The sequence below is a fragment of the Quercus suber genome, unplaced genomic scaffold, assembly GCF_002906115.3.
Source record: "Quercus suber isolate HL8 unplaced genomic scaffold, Cork oak 2.0 scaffold_121, whole genome shotgun sequence".
NCBI classification, from domain to species: domain Eukaryota; kingdom Viridiplantae; phylum Streptophyta; class Magnoliopsida; order Fagales; family Fagaceae; genus Quercus; species Quercus suber.
In genome coordinates, this window is record NW_027069586.1 from 501770 (window position 1) to 520850 (window position 19081).

The window sequence follows — 19081 nt, forward strand, 5'->3', positions numbered from 1 at the left end:
AATGGCAGATGCAACATGGAGCTTGTTGCGGGATCCGGATAACTAAGACAAGACACGGTTCCGAGAAGCCTTGTTGGAGTAGGAGCTTGGAGGGCTTAGGTACATCGAGTAGATTAGGTTTGGAGGGTCTCTTGCTTACCTCATGTATCCCACTGATTGTCTAGTGGATCGATTTCCGCTTGGAGGGCGGCGGAGAGGTTTTTCGCCGAGTTCTTCAGTTTCCTCTTTGAAAACACGTCTTGGTGTTTTCTGTGTTTGCATCTCTCTTCCCTACTCTTTTATATTCCATTACACTACTGTGTTGTTTAGTTTATGGATTAGAGTAGCTATATTGTTCATCTGCTCCTTTTACACTATTCCGCACTTTATATTAAAGTTGTGTAAAATCTATCGAGCCGTAATTTTAATCGAGGGTCTAAACAGCTCTTGTGTTTTTCAACACGTTTTCGAGCTTTCAATTGGTATCAGAGCGGGTACACTTGTTTTGGTTTCATTACCTAAGTGTGATCCTTGACTCTTTGTGTTTATTTGCCATGGATTGTGCTTTTTATGCCTCTTCATATGATTTGGTTGGTGATGAATGTAACATGCCACGTGTTTGTGAAAATGCCTCTATGAGTGATAATCCTCATGATTGTGATGCTATGTTACATGAATCTTTGGGTGTTGTTGATATTCCTAACACCAAACTCTTAAGGAAAAATGCCAAGAAGTATCAAAAGAGTTTAAGCAAGTTATTTTGTGAAAAGGATGATTTGATTGCTAAGCTCAATGAATCCATCAAATTGGTTGAAAAATATAAAACTTGCTGAAAATTCTCTTGAAAAGCTGAAAGAGTTTGAGTGTTTGAATATGGACTTGGATGCTAAACTTGTTTTGTCTAACAAACTTGTTGATGATCTTAAATCTGAAAATGAATCTCTTAAGATGCATGCCAGTGTTTGATTGCTGAACCTATTGTCAAAAATGATGAAAATATATGTTGCAATCATGTTGTGGTACCCGATTTTGTGCCTAATGTGTGTTTTGCCTCAAAGGACAAATCGGTGTACATTCCTCCACATAAAAGAAATCAAAAAGTGGAGAGAAAGGCTCTTAAGCCTAAGCCTCTGTTTAGGTCCAATCCGAGGGAATTGAGTGGATCTAAGTTTGTTCCAACTTGCCACCATTGCGGTGTGATTGGTCATATAAGGCCTCAATGTTCTAAGTTGAAGAGAGAACAAAACCAAGTTGCGAGATCCATTCCCAAAAAGCCTAATGGACCTAAACACATTGTTTGTCACCATTGTGGTGCTTTTGGTCATCTAAGACCTCATTGCTCTAAGTTTCATGCTCTTAAAAGAATTAAAAGAAAAGAGAAACTTGAGCCTCTTGGAAGTTGTGCTTTGCATGATAAACCGGATTTGAGTGAAAATAGCTTGTTGTTAAAGAAAGTGTTTAATGCTCTTAACTCCTTTACTAAAAAAAAAAAAAAAAAAAAAAAAAAAAAAAAGAACAACCTGATGATACTGCGTAGGTCAAGGTATCATATGCTACAACTAGCGGAAGAGCTGGCCGCTACAACGATCAGGCAACTCACTCCGGGGGAACGTAACAATGTCCTCAACTACGAGGACTACCTGTCAAAGTGAATGCCTTTGTGGTATGTGTGTTATGTCTAGGGTTAAGTTAATAATTTTGGTAGTGTTAGTGTTCAATATGCAATGCCTGCATATTGGTGACCTCGTGTAAGTTATTTGAAGTTTTCTCGGCTATGTTATAGGTGCTTATTGAAAAACATTATGTGTGGGAATATTTAACTTTTATGCGTTGTGTGGGAATAATCTATATTACGAATAACATGCATGCTCCTTACAATCAATAATAAGGTTTACATAGTACAAATGCAACAACAGTGAGACACATACATTTAAAACATAGTTAAGCAAAATAGTTCTCCAACAAAGTCTAATTATACGACAACACGATTACTCTTCATCGACATCTCCACGTCTGATTAATAAATGGGATCAGCAAGAAGTGATTGCATGAATTGTGCATGCTTTTACCACCCTCCCTCCACTGACTCTCGAATCTCAACTTGGGTCTGATATCGATTAAGACGTATCTTCATTCGATTATTTTCTTCTCTTATGCGGTTCAATGCTTTACGAAGTTCGTCAATCGTGTCTCTGGGCATTTGTGATGCGAGTCGCCGAGGCACTGGCAACTTAAAACCAACCAACTCATCATAAAACATTTGTTGTTCACGAAATAACCAAGTCCACTCCTATTTCATGGTATTGTGAACGTAAGCACTATTTCGCAGATTCGGGTTGATTGGATAACTGAACTCGTCTTCCAATACCCAGTAACGACCCATAGCAGTGAACACATCGTGAGACCTATAGAGTTGTGGGTTGCCAGAGCCAGACATTGACGCTGAATATAATAACATCAAATGATTAAGTTAACAGTGTGCATCAACTGTTGGTAAATAATGTAATGCTGCATAAGATGGTACACGACAAAGACATTCATAAATTTGTGTACTATTACATGCTAAAAATGAAATACTAACACTCAAATTTGACCATAAATATTAGACGTTGTTGTTAATGTTTACACATTGTGTGCAATACAAAATATTGTTGTTAATGTCTCGACCAATGATGAGTATGTACATTCAACCTTTGCAAATCTAAAGATTAACTATTCATTAGTTTAAGCAAATATAAAGAATTTCATTTTTTGTCAATAAAATTTACACCAGAAAAAGACCCAATATAACCCAATGTACACACATGACACTCATTACTGTTTCTATAGATTATTGTACATTTCTTGTAGCACCAAACAACACCAAACAATTAATATAACCCTAATCTACTCACATAACACTTATTCAAGAAAATACCAAAGCACAAGTAATAGAACCTATTAAATGAAAATTCTTTTCTAACAAAAACATACATTATGGTTGATAAACTTTTATAGTATCTATTATCTATAGCTACTTTTACTTACTCCATAAAATTCTTTATGTATTTCAAAGAAGAAAATGAGTTTCTCACCTGATATGATGGAGAGATAATATCAACTTCTGACAGAAAATTCTGAAAATGAGGAGGAGCTGATCTGAAAATGATGAGGAGAATTGCATGAGAAGTAGATTTATGGGAAAAACTCGATAATAGCAGAGTCGAGTAACATTAATAACTCGATTTCCGATTAATCGAGTTAAGCTTCACATGCAAAAATAGGTGATTTGATATCGGGTCAGAATGTACCAGAGACAACTCAATTATTGTGAAGTCGAGTAATACTGATAAGTGATTACAAATCCCGCCAGTAACTTGATTTGTGCAATGCCAAGTTCTAAACAGTTACGCGAGAATATTTTATTGCCCAAAATCCACACTGGAGGACCAGTGTGTCAGGAACCTGCACATAACTCAGCCCTGGAATGATCGAGTATTTTAGTAACTCGGCTTTAGGGAGATCGAGTATCAAAACAGGGGCACGCCCCTATATAGTTTTGGAATAGGGGCATAAGGCCAATTATTTTCCCCAAAAGGGGCAAAAGGCCAGAATGTCCTACATATAGATACAATGATTGGTGTGACATTTATCATTAACTAGATTCTATAATTGTCCTATGCTACAAAATTCTTGCATGCTAACTCTATCACTATGTTTTGAAAATATGTCAAATGAGGTGAGTAAATGTTGATAACATTGACACAAGCTAATTTTGATTAGATTGCAACCGACCTGGCGCCGCGTGCCAAGATCCCCGATTCGTTGGTGGTGGAGATGGAATCACCTTTTACTTCCATGGCAAAAAAGGCCAAGACTTCTGTATAGTTTCTGATTCTAATCTCCGTATCAATGCTCGCTTCATTGGAAAAAGAAACCAAAACATGAAGAGGGACTTCACTTGGGTCCAGTCTCTAGGAATCCTCTTTGACACCCACAATCTCTTCATTGGCGCAAAGAATACATCAATTTGGGAGGACTCCAATGACCGCCTTTCCCTAGGTTTCAATGGTGAACCCATACACTTGCTTGATGGTGAAGGCACCAAATGGGAGTCCATGACATCACCAAGTGTTACAATCACAAGGCTTCTTGACACTAATTCAGTAGAAGTTGAGGTTGAAGGGAATTTCAAGATAAAAGCAACGGTAGTGCCTATAACTGAGAAAGATTCACGTGTTCACAATTATGGGATCACACAAGAGGATTGCTTTTCTCATCTGGACTTGAGCTTCAAGTTTTATGCATTGAGTGGCCAAGTTAATGGTGTTTTGGGACAAACTTATGCGAGCAACTATGTGAGTAAGGTGAAGATGGGAGTGGTCATGCCTGTTTTGGGTGGCGAGAAAGAATTCTCATCCTCAAGTCTCTTTGGCACAGATTGTGCCGTTGCAAGATTTAGTGGTCAGTTCACGGAAGGCAATTCTCTGGAGAATTTGGAGTATGGCAATCTAAATTGCTCTAGTGGGATGAATGGCCGTGGAGTGGTTTGTAAGAGATAACTAATTGAATCTCTTGCTCTTTAGTGCTCTATCTAGCAACCTAATGAGCTATGTGTACGTGAGTACTCTTTCATCATAAAATTTTAAATAAGGTCAGAGTCATCATCAATGACATATATCTTGGCCATTTAATTAATATATATTTTCAATTAGTTCATATATTACAACAAAATGGTAAGCTACAAATATTATGTTTCTTTCTTTTGCATTGAAAAAAACACTATTAAATAACTGCAAAATGTGCATACATTTAGAGTATCAACAACTCTAAATTGTAGTGTGCAAATTTGAAATTAACTAAACTTTCTGAGAAAAAAAATTGTGTTATACTCTTAGAGATCCTCACTTGTTGCAAAATGCTCGCCAAGCTTTGTATGTAAGAAACAAAACTTCACTTGTTTCAATCTTTTGGCTAGAAGGTAAAATATGAAAAACCTAAACAAGTAAAGGGGGAAAACGAAAGAAGAAGAAAAGGCAGAACACCTGCAATATTACACAATAGGCCTAAAAATTTGACCTACATCTTTTGTGTTTGATAAATGAAAATGGGTCTCTTAACTTTGTGTTTAGTGTCACTCCATTCCAATTATGCTGATAAACTGGAAATATTGTTCAATGGTGGCCCCTTTTTCACAACCATGAAATATTTTTCCTCGTGCAAGTGACTAAAAGCTAGTTGTTTAGGAACAACTGTGACCTTGAGATTTGTTGGCGCCTTGACAATTGCCTTGTATATAGCTCTTTCTGATCCCACATTTGTAACTTTCCTACGAAACATGGTTGATATACTAGAGTTAGGGTTATTAAGCTGTAGAGACATGGATGGGTAATTTAGGGCATCTTGTCCTCCAATGTTAGGGAGACTTGAGCAACTGGTGTTCTCATTAGTGAATAAGCTTATAGCTATCCCGGTATAATCCTCATTACATAGGAAGCGGGCGTAGTCAAACTTTGACGAGTTATAGATCAAACCAGGCTGCAGTGCTCTAATTGGGTCAATATGGCCGGCACCATAGGCTAACTCAGCATGGTCATCCTTGACTTTCAATTCATATATTGATAATCAATCAAGAAGAAAAATTATAAACACCCAGAAAAGCCTAGTTTTTCATATTAAAGTTATTTTAGGGAAATATGAGATGATATCTTGAATGCATGTATCTAGAAGGAAGACAAATGCTAAACTTATTACAAGTTTTATTACTAGAGGTTTACAAAAGCTAAGGTGATAATATAAATTTCATTGGAGTAACTAATAAATAATTATCTAAATTACTTTTTTCGTGAATTGTGACACCTATTTATAAGGATTATGCAATGAAATTTGTAGTATTTTTAGCATCACTCATGAATTGAATATTATACAATTCTTATTAGAAAATGGTATTCTCCATTTCACGAGTCATGGAGAAAGTATGTTTCCCAATTAAGATTTTATTTTTGGAGCAAACAGTATACAGATTGTCTTGTGATACTGGATACATGTTTACATGTGTAATATTATTCTAAACTAATTGGCATGAAATAAACAATAAAAATCTCTAATTGACACCATCAAGTGGTGGTTCTTGCAAAACGACACTAATCTTTTAAAAAGAATGAGTGAAAGTGGGAGAATTTCAGGGGACTAACCGGTTGTCATCAGGGCTGATTTGATTGCGATAGGAGACCAATTAGGGTGGAATGTTTTAACATGGGCAGCAGCACCAGTCACATGAGGGCAAGCTATTGATGTTCCAGATATTATATTATAGACATTAACCTGGTTGTCATCAGGACTCCCAGTAATTGATCTAAGTTTAGAGTAACAAGCAAATATATCTACCCCAGGTGCCACAATATCCGGCTGCAAATGAAACATAGCAGCACCAGTCACATGAGGGCAAGCTATTGATGTTCCAGAGATTATATTATAGACATTAACCTGGTTGTCATCAGGACTCCCAGTAATTGATATAAGTTTAGAGTAACAAGCTAATATATCTACCCCAGGTGCCACAATATCCAGCTGCAAATGAAACATAATTTAAAACCCACATACTTGTATAGACGCTAACAACAAGTACACAAATTTATACCTAGAACAGTAGTCATTGCAAATGGTTACCTTAAGTATGGTGGGAGAGACATTGGCTGGACCTCGGGATGAAAAGGAGGCCACAAAGGGTGCAGCGGCATTGCGTGTTGTTTTGGTCTGTATATGACAGCCTGAGGGTTTTTGAAAGTTTTACCAATAAAAAAAAAAAATGGAAAAGAACATTAAAATATCAATGAGAAAATAAAAGGAGGTAGAATAAGAATAAATAGAATTAAAGTGGTTAAAAAAAAAAAAAAAAAAAACCCTTAGCTATTATACATTCAGTATTTAGAATTATGTCCAACGAGTCCTAATTAAGTAAGGCACATATAGGACTTAAAGTTAGTCTAACTCTATATTAGCATGAGCTTACAATATAGTTTGGTCAGAACATTTTTAAAAGAAAAAGAAAAATCTAATAACTTTCTCAGTAGACATGGCAAAACGGGTCAAAATTTTCTGATCCGACCCGACCCGACCTGAACCTTATTTTTTTTTACTCGAAGCAAAAACGGGTTGACCTGTGACCCGACCCGTGTTTTTTGCGGGTCAACTTGACCCGACCCGACCCGTGACCCGACCTGACCCGAACCATTTTTTTTAACTTTTTTTTTTTGGGTAAAAAAATAGTAAAACTAAAACAATATTGGTTTAATTGTTTATTGTGAACTTTAAAGAAACAATTGATACATTTACATAACTGCATACAAATTAATTGAAAGATAAATGGTTAAGTATTCTGTAATGAGTAAAGATTTTTAGATATCAAATAGCAAAGTACATGTTAAGATAATCTGGTTATAATAGAGTTAAAAACATAGATTTAAAATTGTAGACATATGTGAGAAACATTCACAAGTTTGAAAATAGTGAAGCTAAAATATCAAATTAGTATAAATTATGAATACTTAAACCTATTTTTTAATATTTTTAATAATTTATGTCCAAAATAAACGGTTTTTCAAAATAAATTATGATATTTTCTAGAGTGTGTATTGCTTAACAATGATATGATATTCATTAAAAAGACCATGTATAAATAAGTAAGCAATCAAACTTTAAAGTATATCTCAAATTGAAATAGAGTATCAATCACAATTGATAATAGATTATAAAATTAATTTTCAATATTATAAATTTCTTATATGTTTTTATTCTTTATCAAATGAGTTATCCAATAAGTCATTTGTAATTTTGTTTTATATTTTGGAATGCTAATATTGTGTATTTGTTTTACTTATCTTTGTGTTATTTTGTTTTAGATAGCAATGTTAGGATTTGTATAATTTTAAAATTATTGAATAAGTATTAATAAGTTTAATTGAGTTCATTTTTTTATATAAGTGGTAAATTCAAAATAATGCATTTTACATCAAGTAGTTTGTTGCATAACTTTCCAAATGGCAAATACATGTTGTTTTCTTTATTTTAAAAAAAAAAAATTCATGTGAAAATACAGGTCAACCCAACCCGACCCGCAACCCGATTGACCCAAACTCGATTTTAACCCGCTTAAAATGACCCGTTTTTGACCCGTGACCCATTTGACCCGCAACCCGATTGACCCAACCCGCCTGTTTTTCCATGTCTATTTCTCAGGCCATTATGGGGGTCATTTTATATAACAAATTTGATTCCTCACGCTCACTTGGTTGAGTTGATATATGTAATAATTTTGTCACCAGCATTATTAGCATCAACATAGACAGCAGGGAGTGTAAATGAAAAGCCCGTATCTACTTTCTCTTGGAGAGTTATAATCATCCCGACCAAACCAACACTCTTAAGGTAACCTGGACTTGCTCCTTCTTTGCAGGCACAATCTTTCCCCTGACCTTTTTCTCGTCCAAAGTCTCAAATTAATTGATTAGTGCTACTAATATCAACAGTCTGAATGTATATTAGGTTAGGTGATCTTCAATTACAGTATAAATCATGAAATAGAAAATGCTTTCTAATTACCAGGGATCTGTATCTGGCGTTACACTACCATTGCAGCATTTCCGGCGCTAGGTAGAGGGTAAATCCGGCTTTTTGGCGAAAATGTGTTGACGGAAAGTACCTGTTATTCAATGCACCAATAAATGTATGATTCCCTTTGATATCAAGTGAAATGAACAAGGATCATCCCCATCATAATTCATGAGACAAAAGTTGTTTTTAAGATCATGGCGATTTAAAATCTTCATTTTGTGGTTCAGATTAAATATTATAAATTTAGTGCTATATCATTTAAAATTTTAAGGGTAGCGAAACTTTGCAAACAGACCCAAATAGAAAGAATCGACTTATAGCATTTTCCACGTTATTTCCAAATTTAACCAGAGTACTAAACTGCCTATCTATGGCAGAAGCCCCAACAATCATTATCCAAGGAGCTGTGTTCGCCACAGAAGACGCATATGGGTCGTCATTCCTTGCTGAACATGTTGTCAAAATTCTCTTCATCATTGTATGAAAGGCACCGATCGCAATGGGATCGTCCAAGTAGCTACTCATAGCGTCGTCGAAGAAGCTACTCATAGGCCCTCCGATAGATATTGATATCAAGTCAACTCCATCATTAATGGCATCGTCCATTCTAGCCAAAAGGTCAACATCACTGCAACCTTCGAGCCAACACACCTTGTACATTGTAATGCATGCTAATGGAACTCCACCTCGGGCTGTGCCTTCGGCTAAACCATACAAGCTCGCGCCTACTATGGAGACACCTGCTGCAATGGATGAAGTGTGATTGACATGGCCTTTCTTGTCTAATGGGGATTCAATTGATGGGAGAGTGAAGGGGTTGTCGTGGTAGAACCTTGTTAGGACATATGTGTTTTCACATGTTAAGAATATATGTCATTTGTTTATGTAAATTGGCTAATCCTTTGACAAAAAGCACTTTACTTGTAATTTGGTAGTTCTAGGTGTTTTTAATACTTCAAGAAACAAGTGTTGAAGTCATTAAGTCTGTCCAAGAAAAACAAGCTAATAGTGCAAATTCATTAAAGCTCGACAGTTGGCTTGACAGCTTTATCTATCGAGCTTTAGAAAACTGTTTTAAGTCCGTAAGCTCGACACCTGCTCGACAGCTTCTCGACAGCTTCTATCTGTCGAGGTTTATAAAAATTAGTTTTCTGATCTGATTTCTTGGGATTCGTGAATATGTCTTTGGGCCTTCTTTTCTCATAACCCTAGACATATAAAATGATTATTTTAAGAGCCGAAAAAAAAACACAAGTTGCACAAGCATTGAGCAAACTCTGTTCAAGCAATTTATGATCAAAGACGAAGTTCTTGACCTAGTTCATCTTTTCTGAAGAAGTTGCTGTGTATTTGCACCAAAGGGTTTTGTGACCAAGCATCTTCTTGATCTTCATCATGTAGGATGAACTGAAGAATTTTGCAGCCAACCTCTCCTTCAAGTTGGTGTTGAAGTCACATACTGGGATTCGCGCATTGGGGAGTCACGTACTTGGGAGCGGTGCATCAAAGGTGGGAATTGTCACTATAGAACAAGTCCAATTGGGTATTGGTAAGGGTTCAACTGTAGGTTGGTAAGGTACTTGAGATTCTATTACTTGTAACCGCTTGTTGTGATAATAGTGGAGTTTTGGGAGCGGTGACCTAAAAATCACCTAGTGGGGTTTTTGCCGTCAGGTTTTTCCCCATTCGTAAACAAATCAACGTGTCATTTAATTTCCACTGCATATTTAGTTATTTGATGATTTTTTTGTGCTACCACGCGTTTGCATGATAAATTGATTAATTAATGACTTGGCTAATTAATTAATTGGTTTAATCACAAGGAGTCAATACGTTTATGGCCTATCAAGTGGTATTAGAGCAGGCACACTCTGATTAGGTTTAATCTTTGTTGTGTTGATCCATTAACCTCTTTTTGTCTGGATAGAGGACAGTCATTAATCATATCTCCTTTATTTGATGGAACTAACTATGCATACTGGAAGGTACGTATGAGAGCTTTCTTGCAGTCTTGAGATAAAAAGGTGTGGCAAGCTGTAGAGATTGGTTGGACCAAGCCAAAAGAAGTGCCGGCCGATTAGGATGAAGCAAAGATCAAGGAGGAAAACTTCAACAGCAGAGCGTTGAATGCCTTATTTAGCGCAATCACCAATGAGGAGTTCAAGAAGATATCCTTTACTGAAACTACAAAGGAAGCATGGACTATTGTCCAAACAACCAATGAGGGTACAAAGGCTATCAAGGATTCAAAACTTCAAAGGCTCACAACAAGCTTTGAAGAAATAAAGATGGAGGAGGATGAGTCATTCGATGAGTTCTATGCCAAGCTCAATGACATAGTGAACTCTGCTTTCAATCTTGAGGAAACCATTTCTGAACCCAAGATTGTAGGGAAGGTGCTCAGATCTCTACCTGAGAGATTCCATGCCAAGATTACGGCAATAGAAGAATCAAAGGATATCGATAAGATTCCTTTGACTGAGCTGGTTGGAAACCTACAGACCTATGAGCTAGGGCTGACCAGAATTGGCAAGTCGGGTAAAGGCAAGAGCATGGCCTTGAAGGCAAAGAACAGTGATACAGATGAGTCTTTAGATGATGAAGATTCCAAGATGAAGTCCTACATTACAAGGCAGTTCAAGAAGTTTATGAAGAATGCCAATAGGAGGAGCTTCTACAAGGACCGCAGACAATCCGGTTCTTTTCAGTTTAAGAGGCTAGACAAAGGGAAAAGGGATGCTAAGGATGGCAGTCAGTACACTGTTCTTACAGGACCAAAGTGTTTTGGATGTCATGGATTCGATCACCTGAAGCGTGAATGCCCTATATATCTCAAGAGTATTGGAAAGTGTAAGGCACTTGCTGCAACCTTGAGTGACACTGAGCCTGAAGATGATTCCGACAACGAGGATAACGAAATCTTAAATGCCTTCACTATCACAGTCAATTCTACTGAAGGGATTCTTAAAGAAATGGACGAAGAAGAAGAATTGGTGGATTTTAAGTGTGAGAAGATGGATGATCAAGATGATATCCATTCAGCCTATGAGAAACTATACAAGCTGTCTGAAAAGCATGAGAAGTTGTATAGGCTAGCCACCAAGAAGCTCAGTGATGTGGAACTTGATTGTGAAGAGTTGTCCACAAAGTTTAATGAGGCGAATAAACTATTGGAGCGCTGAAGTTTGAGAACAATTTCTTGGCTGAGAAAACCAAAAAGCTTGAAGCGGAGCTGTTTCAAGTCAGAGCTCAACTGGAGAGGACTTCAAGTGCAAAGCTTGATAAGATGCTCAGCATTCAAAAATCTGCTTCAGATCGAATAGGTTTAGGGTATGGTCTTTCTTCCTTTCATATTGCTTCTACTGGTGCTACTGTTTTTGTTTCTCCTGCTAATAACACTGAAATTGAGAACACTGATGATAAAATTGAATTAGCTAGTGAGAACTTAGACAAGGGTAAATCTATCTTAGGAGCACCTCCTAAGTAGGATAAGAAAGATGTTAAAAACCCTAGGGCTAAGAAGGCTAACTCTTAAAAGTCTAAACAGAAGAAGCAGGATCTCTGTCATCATTGTGGAGCTGTCGGTCATACTCGACCAAGTTGCTATAAGTGGCTAGCTACTCAACAGAGCAACGACATGATCACATTTGGAAGCCAGAATCAGCTTCAATCCTCTCTTACTCCTCTTGGTGATCTTCTTAAAGCCCTTATGTTCCTTTCGAACTTGAACGGTTTCAATTCTTCCCCCTCACCGCCGGTTCAAGGGTTTAATCAAAGGAAAAGTTCTTCCAAGGTGTGGAAGAAAAAGGACTTTAAGTGATTTCATCACTTTCTTTTATCTTCTTGTTCTTTTTGCTTATTGCATTGCTTGTGTGTTTTACATTTTTTTTAGTCAGTCTAGTTTCATGTTTTGCTTTGTTTAACATGTTTTTGTGTGTTTACTTTCAATTTTCTTTATTTTGTTTTGATATAAAAATATAAAAAAAAATGAAAAATCAGAAAAATACAAAAACAATGTGTTTTGTGTACTTTGATACTTGTGTACTTTGGATGGCTATTGAAATAGAGTTTTCTATACTTTGTATCTCTTGTAACTTAGATGAGCATCTCTATGCATAACTAAGCAAGTAAGTTTTGTGGCTCTTATTTGTGATGAGTAAGATTAAGTTATCTCTTGAACTTAACACTCGTATCACTCTTTTTGATGGGTAAGACTAGAAAATCCTAAGAGAAAGGCATAAATAACCATCTCACCACTGTTGCCCGCCAATCATAATATAACACCTGTATGCTTCAGCATAGTAAAAGTGCAGTGTCAAAGACACCCGTATGCTTCGGCATAGTAAAAGTGCAGTTTCAAATGCTTAACATCTTGGATATTTCTTTTTTCTCTTTTATTTGCCCATGCATGATTTGCTAAAATAAAAGAAAATATGCAAAGAAAAATAAAAAGCAAAAAGATAAAAAAAAAAAATGCTTTAAGTATGGTTGCAAGCGTGTATTCTAGGAGATGTGGGAGTTATAGGATGTACCTCGGAGGTAATAGTCCCCATCAAACAGTTATGATTGTGTGTGAGTTAAGGTTATTTTCTCATATCTCAGATCGTCATAACATGTATACACATATGCAATCTTGTGATGTTTTCTACATATAACATGCTATATTCTTTGCTACTCTTAATACATGTGCAAGTACAATGTGATTTGGCCATCAAAAAGGTTTTACATGTGTTAATGTATGCTCACTAAACTGTCTTGACTTATTTTTGAAAAATAAAATTGGTTAGACTTGTTTAGTGTGTGTGTGTTTTTGAGGATCCATGTACTTAAAATTCTTGTTGAGAGATGATTTTGAGAGCTTAATATGTTGATTGGATCATTGGTTGAGATGCATGATGGATTGCATTCATGTCTGTGTTTTTCACTTTTCGAAAAACTGTTTTTAAAAAGCTGGCTCGACACCTCCTTGACACCTCCTCAATACCTTGCTATCTGTCAAGATTCTCAAGCCTTTTCTTATCACAATCTCGACACCTCTTCGACACCTGGTGGATCGATCAGGAAAGTTCTTGCATCTTCGATACCTTCTCGACACCTGGTCGATCGATCAAGCTTTGTTCTTTGAAGGTGACTCTTAATCCTCAATACCTCTCGACACCCTCATCTGTCGACGTTCATTTTCTCGACACCTACCTCGATAGCTGTCTTGACACCTCTCGATACCTCATCTGTCGAGAATTATTGATGCTCCTATATAAGCTTCTGTCGCGATTTGGTTCTCATTTTCTCGATCTCTCTTGATCTATCCGCGACTGTTCATCTCCCAAACTCTTTTTTCTCACTCAAAACCTTCAACCCACATGATTTTCGGCCCTTCCTTGATTCAAATCACTTGGTATGATCTCTTTTTCCTTCATTCTTCATGCATTTCATGTTTTGAATCTTAAGTTTTGGGGTTTTTGAAAATTTTTGGGGTTTTTCAAAATTGATGAGTTTTTCTTGAAATTTTGGGATGAGTTTTCATTTAAATGTGTTCAAAGTCTCATGCATTGCATCACATTTGCATTAGAATGGTATTTCCATGCATTTAGATGTGTGAACTATGCTTGTGTGCTGGTAGGATTGGATTGGGCTGAGCCCATGATGAATTTTCTGTTGCATATCACATGTTCATGCATTCCTCATGCATACGTACTCTCTATTCAATATATTTGATATATTTGAATTGTTTTGGGACTTTTCTGATTGTCTCTTTCTCTTTCTCTTTCTCTTCTGTTACGTTAGTAGTGTCCATGGCACCTAAGCGTAAATCCACTCCTGCTCGGAACCCTCTTCGTTCTGAAGCTTCCTCATTTTCTGATTCTGTTCCTCTTAATCTTCGGTTCCATGATGATGATGCCCACAAGGCATTCTTGGAGAACTTCTCTAGATGAAGTGTTCATTCGGAACGCCAAGTCATTTTGGCAGACTTCGTCGAAACTGACCTTCCCTCTATCATTCACAGTAGCGGATAGGAGTCAATGTGTGACATCCCGGTCAACTCTCATGCTTATTCAAGAGTTTTACTCCAACTTGCACGGGATTGATCGTTTAGTACCTCTTTTCTTCACTTGTGTTCGAGGAACGCACATCCCTATCACACCACAACTTGTTAAGGATGTGCTTCGGGTTCCTAGGATAGAGTTTCCTAACTATCCTTCTTGTGAGCGTCTGAGGACTGTGTCCAAAGATGAGTTCATTTCTGCTTTTTATGAGTGCCTTGCTGATTGGGGTGAACATCAGTATACATCATGTAGACCTTTTGCTAAAGGTCCTAGATTCTTAAACATGGTGATGACTTTTGTACTCCATTCTCTCTCTCACTACAACTCCATCACAGAGCCTCGTACTCGATTTTTGTTATCTCTTCTTGAGTATCTTACCATAAATTTTCCCTCTCATTTCATTCTTTCTATCATAGATGTTCATTTAGATTCGGCATCCCATGATAAGCTTATCTTTCTTTCTACTATCACGAGAATCTTATGCCATTTTTCTGTCCCTTTTCCTGTGTCTGACCACTTCACACACATTTGTGCCATAGATGCCGCTATCGTAAAACGTAATGCAACACAGTTCAGGTCGAGACAGCCGGATTCCACTCCTTCCTCTCGTTCTGCTCCATCTCGTACCACTCCATCTACATCTGCTCCTTCTTCTTCTTTGAGCGATGTATCTTTTGGAGACATCATGGCGCAGCTACAGCATATGGATGCTTGCCTTGATACGCTCTCTACTGAGTTTTATCAGGTGAATGTTCATGTTAGTCATATTGCTCGACGGCAGGTGACCACGGGTGGGTTCGCTTTTGAGGCTAATCCTTCACCACCTCCTCCAGCAACTTCTGATTTTAAGGATGATGATGATGGTGATGACGATGATGCTTTGGATGATGATGGAGATGCTAGCTCTACTGATGAGATGTCTACTTAACACTCTATCCTTTGTCACTTGTGACAAAAATGGGGAGTAATTTTGGATATGAGAGTAGTTATCTTAGGGGGAGAGTTAGTATAGGACATTTTTGTTAAGGGGAGAGTGTTGATATTTTGAGGGATGTAGTGAGGATTTGATGTATCTTTTTCTTTTCTACTTTTTAGATACATTGTTCTTGTATATGAGGTCTTGTAACTAGTTTTTAGATACATTGTACTTATTTTCTCTATAAAATGATGTATGTTTCTTTCACCTATCTCTACATGTGTTGTTTCTTTTCTATCTTTATACACATGTTTCTTTTACTTGTATGCAATCTATTATTTCTATTTCACACAAGATGCATTTATGAGTTTTGTTTAAAGTATTTCAAAAATATAGGTTGTCAAAGTCTGCTTGCCATAAACTCTTTTCTTGCAAAGTTTTTCAAGGGTTTGTGATAGGATAGATTTTATTATATTCAACAAGTGAATATGAGTTGAGTGATTTATGACATCTTTCATATGTTCATTTGTTTGTTGTAGTTTTGTCACGGATTGCCAAAGGGTGAGATTGTTAGGACATATGTGTTTTCACTTGTTAAAAACATATGTTATTTGTTTATGTAAATTGGCTAATCATTTGACAAAATGCACTTTACTTGTAATTGGGTAGTTCTAGGTGTTTTTAATACTTCAAGAAACAAGGTTTCAAGATTAAGTGTTGAAGTCATCAAGTCTGTCCAAGAAAAACAAGCTGATAGTGCAAATTCATTAAAACTCGACAATTGGCTTGACAGCTGCATCTATAGAGCTTTAGAAAGCTGTTTTAAGTCCGTAAGCTCGACACCTGCTCGACACCTTCTCGACAACTTCTATCTGTCGAGGTTTATAAAAATCAGTTTTCTGATCTGGTTTCTTGAGATCCGTGAATATGTTGTAAGGTTGAAAATTATCAACCATCATGTTGGCTTTATTCCGGGCCAATTTGCTTGTAAATTAAGCACTTAGTAACCTTGTATTTAGGTGGGATTATTATAAGGATAGTGTGTGAGAAGTTGTGAAGAAAAGCTCAAGTATGTGCAAAGAAGCAGAGCTTTGCGGCTAGGACTCACGGGTGGCTCGCGGCTGCAAGTTGTCAACTCCAGGCACGTGAGATGCATGCAAGGAAGCTGAAGGGTCGCACCAGCTGTCACACTATAGGACAAAAGTCCCAGGTTGGCTAGGCTGTTATGTCACGACTTGGACAAGCCACGAGATCAAGCCACCAATTTACCCTATTTGGCAAAAATCTGTCTCTTCGTATTCTCATACCACCTTACTATATATAGACCCTTATACCCACTAAATGGAGAGAGCTTCCAGAGAGAATTTTTGTGAGAAAAAACCCTAGAGAAAAACAAGATTGCCTTATTCCCAATCTTCATCTAAGAAACTCTACAAATTCCTCTACTCTCTTCCTCTCCATTGTCATACCCTTGAGGGGTCTTTTACCAAATCCTTATCTCACCACACCCACGTCTGTGAGAAGGTTTATTTGGTGCTGAGGGAAGTAGTTTGGAAGGAACCAATATACATTGGTTGATGCTATGGTCAAGTAGCGGAATTCTGGAAGCTAAAGAAGAAATAGGTTCGGCGTAACCTCGTTGGAGTAAGAAGCTTGGAGGGCTTAGGTACCTGGGTAGATTAGGCTTGGAGGGTCTTCTGTTGTTCATGTATTCCAACTACATTCTTTAGTGGATTTTATCACCATTTGGAGGGCGGCGGAGAGGTTTTACGCCAAGGACTTAGGTTTCCTCTTCAACAACATATCGTGTGTTGTCCTTGTGTTTGTATCGTTCTTCCCTTTATCTTTGCCTTATATTTATTACTGTGGATGTGTTTATATTTGGCTTAGATTGTCTATCAATTCTGTTATTGGCTTATTATCATGTTCTGCACATTAATTGTTTGATATAAAGCTTGAATTGGTATTATTATTATTTGGGGTCTAAACATTCAAGGGTGTTTCATACCCATATTGAACTTTCAATTGGTATCAGAGCGGGTACACTTGTTGTGGTTTTAATACCTGAGTGTGATCCTTGACCCCTTGTTGAGATGGATAGATCTCAATCTCTCACTGTTCCATCATTTTTTTATGGTAATAATTATGCATTTTGGAAAGTCCGAATGAGAGCATTTCTTTGCTCTATAGATGATACTGTTTGGGATGCGGTTGAGATTGGTTGGACCAAGCTGATGGATCCTAAGTCCACTTGGGATAGGGCAACTCTCGCAGTAGCCAATGCTAATAGTAAAGCATTAAATGCTATTTTTTGTGGTGTGTCTCTTGATGAATTCCACAGGATCTTTCATATGACGGTAGCCAAGGAAGCTTGGGAGATTTTGGAGACGACATATGAGGGTACAAAGAAAGTTAAGGACACAAAGCTTCAAATGCTTACCACCAAATTTGAAGAGCTCAAGATGGGGGATGATGAACCATTTGATTCATTCTACGAGAAGCTCAATGAAATTGTAATTGCGAAATTCAATCTTGGGGAGAAGATTGAGGATAATAAGGTGGTGAGAAAAATTTTGAGGTCCTTACTGGAGAGCTTTCAGGCAAAAGTCACAGCCATAGAGAAAAGCAAGGATTTGGATGAAATTAATATCCAAGAGCTCATTGGATCACTTCAAATATATGAGCTTGGACTACCTTCCCACAAGACGAGTAAATCGCTTAAAACCATCACCGAAAGAATGAATAATCCTTCCGAAGAAGATGGAGTAGATAAAGATGTAGCATATCTTGTAAAAAACTTTCGAAAATTCTTGAAATTCAAGAATGGTAGAAAATTTGGTGACAAAGGAAAATTTCAAAGTTCTGGGAGGGAGAAGAAATAATTCCGAAGGAAGGATGATAGAGACTCCCAATCATCTCAAGGAATCACTTGCTTTGAGTGTAATGGACATGGACACTTCAAAAAGAAATGTCCCAACTATTTGAAGTCCAAAGGAAACGTCTATGCCACTACTCTGAGTGACTCGGATTCATCAAACTCTGACTCGGAAGAGAGCTGTGACGGAGAAGGAAATTACTCCGCGTTCATGACCATTGCTCATGTAGAGACCTCAGAGGATTTAGATATTCTTGTAAAGGAGCTTGGTGAATATTCTGATTTGGAGTCTATTGGAATAGTCGAGGAGTCTGAAGATGAGAAAGTTGGAGAAGCAGTGGGATTGCAAGAGACTTACAACTCACTCCTTAAGAAGACTAGTGAATATGCTAAGGTGGCTAATGCAGCCATTAAGAAGATGAAGAGGGCTGAGGAAGATTACAAAAGTCTCTTGGCAAGATACAAGGAGGCAAAATGTGAGATTGAAGCACTTAATGGTGAGCTGTCAGAAGCTTACACAAAAGTGAGATTCCTTGAGCAAGAGGTAATGAAAGCTCATGCCAAGATAGATAGGGTCTCCTCCAGGAAGTTAGATGATGTTATTTCATCTCAAAAACATGCCTCAGACAAATCTGGATTGCGATATGCTAGAGGAGGTAGCTCATCAGCAAATGT

The 19081-nt window shown here is 37.3% G+C and overlaps 2 protein-coding genes across 2 annotated transcripts; one reads left to right on the forward strand and one right to left on the reverse strand.

Annotated features, from left to right (window-relative positions):
* Positions 1-533: 533 nt before the first annotated feature.
* LOC111996058 (uncharacterized) lies at positions 534-4520 on the forward strand. Its single transcript, XM_065775861.1, has 2 exons — positions 534-723; positions 3742-4520. The coding sequence occupies exons 1-2, from the start codon at positions 534-536 to the stop codon at positions 4518-4520; spliced, it is 969 nt and encodes a 322-aa protein (XP_065631933.1).
* Positions 4521-5106: 586 nt separating this feature from the next.
* LOC111996059 (subtilisin-like protease SBT4.15) lies at positions 5107-9231 on the reverse strand. Its single transcript, XM_065775863.1, has 4 exons — positions 8920-9231; positions 8588-8659; positions 6153-6528; positions 5107-5561 (listed from the first exon to the last, which is right to left on the reverse strand). Exons 1-4 carry the CDS (start codon positions 9229-9231, stop codon positions 5107-5109), a joined length of 1215 nt encoding a protein of 404 aa, XP_065631935.1.
* Positions 9232-19081: the final 9850 nt, after the last annotated feature.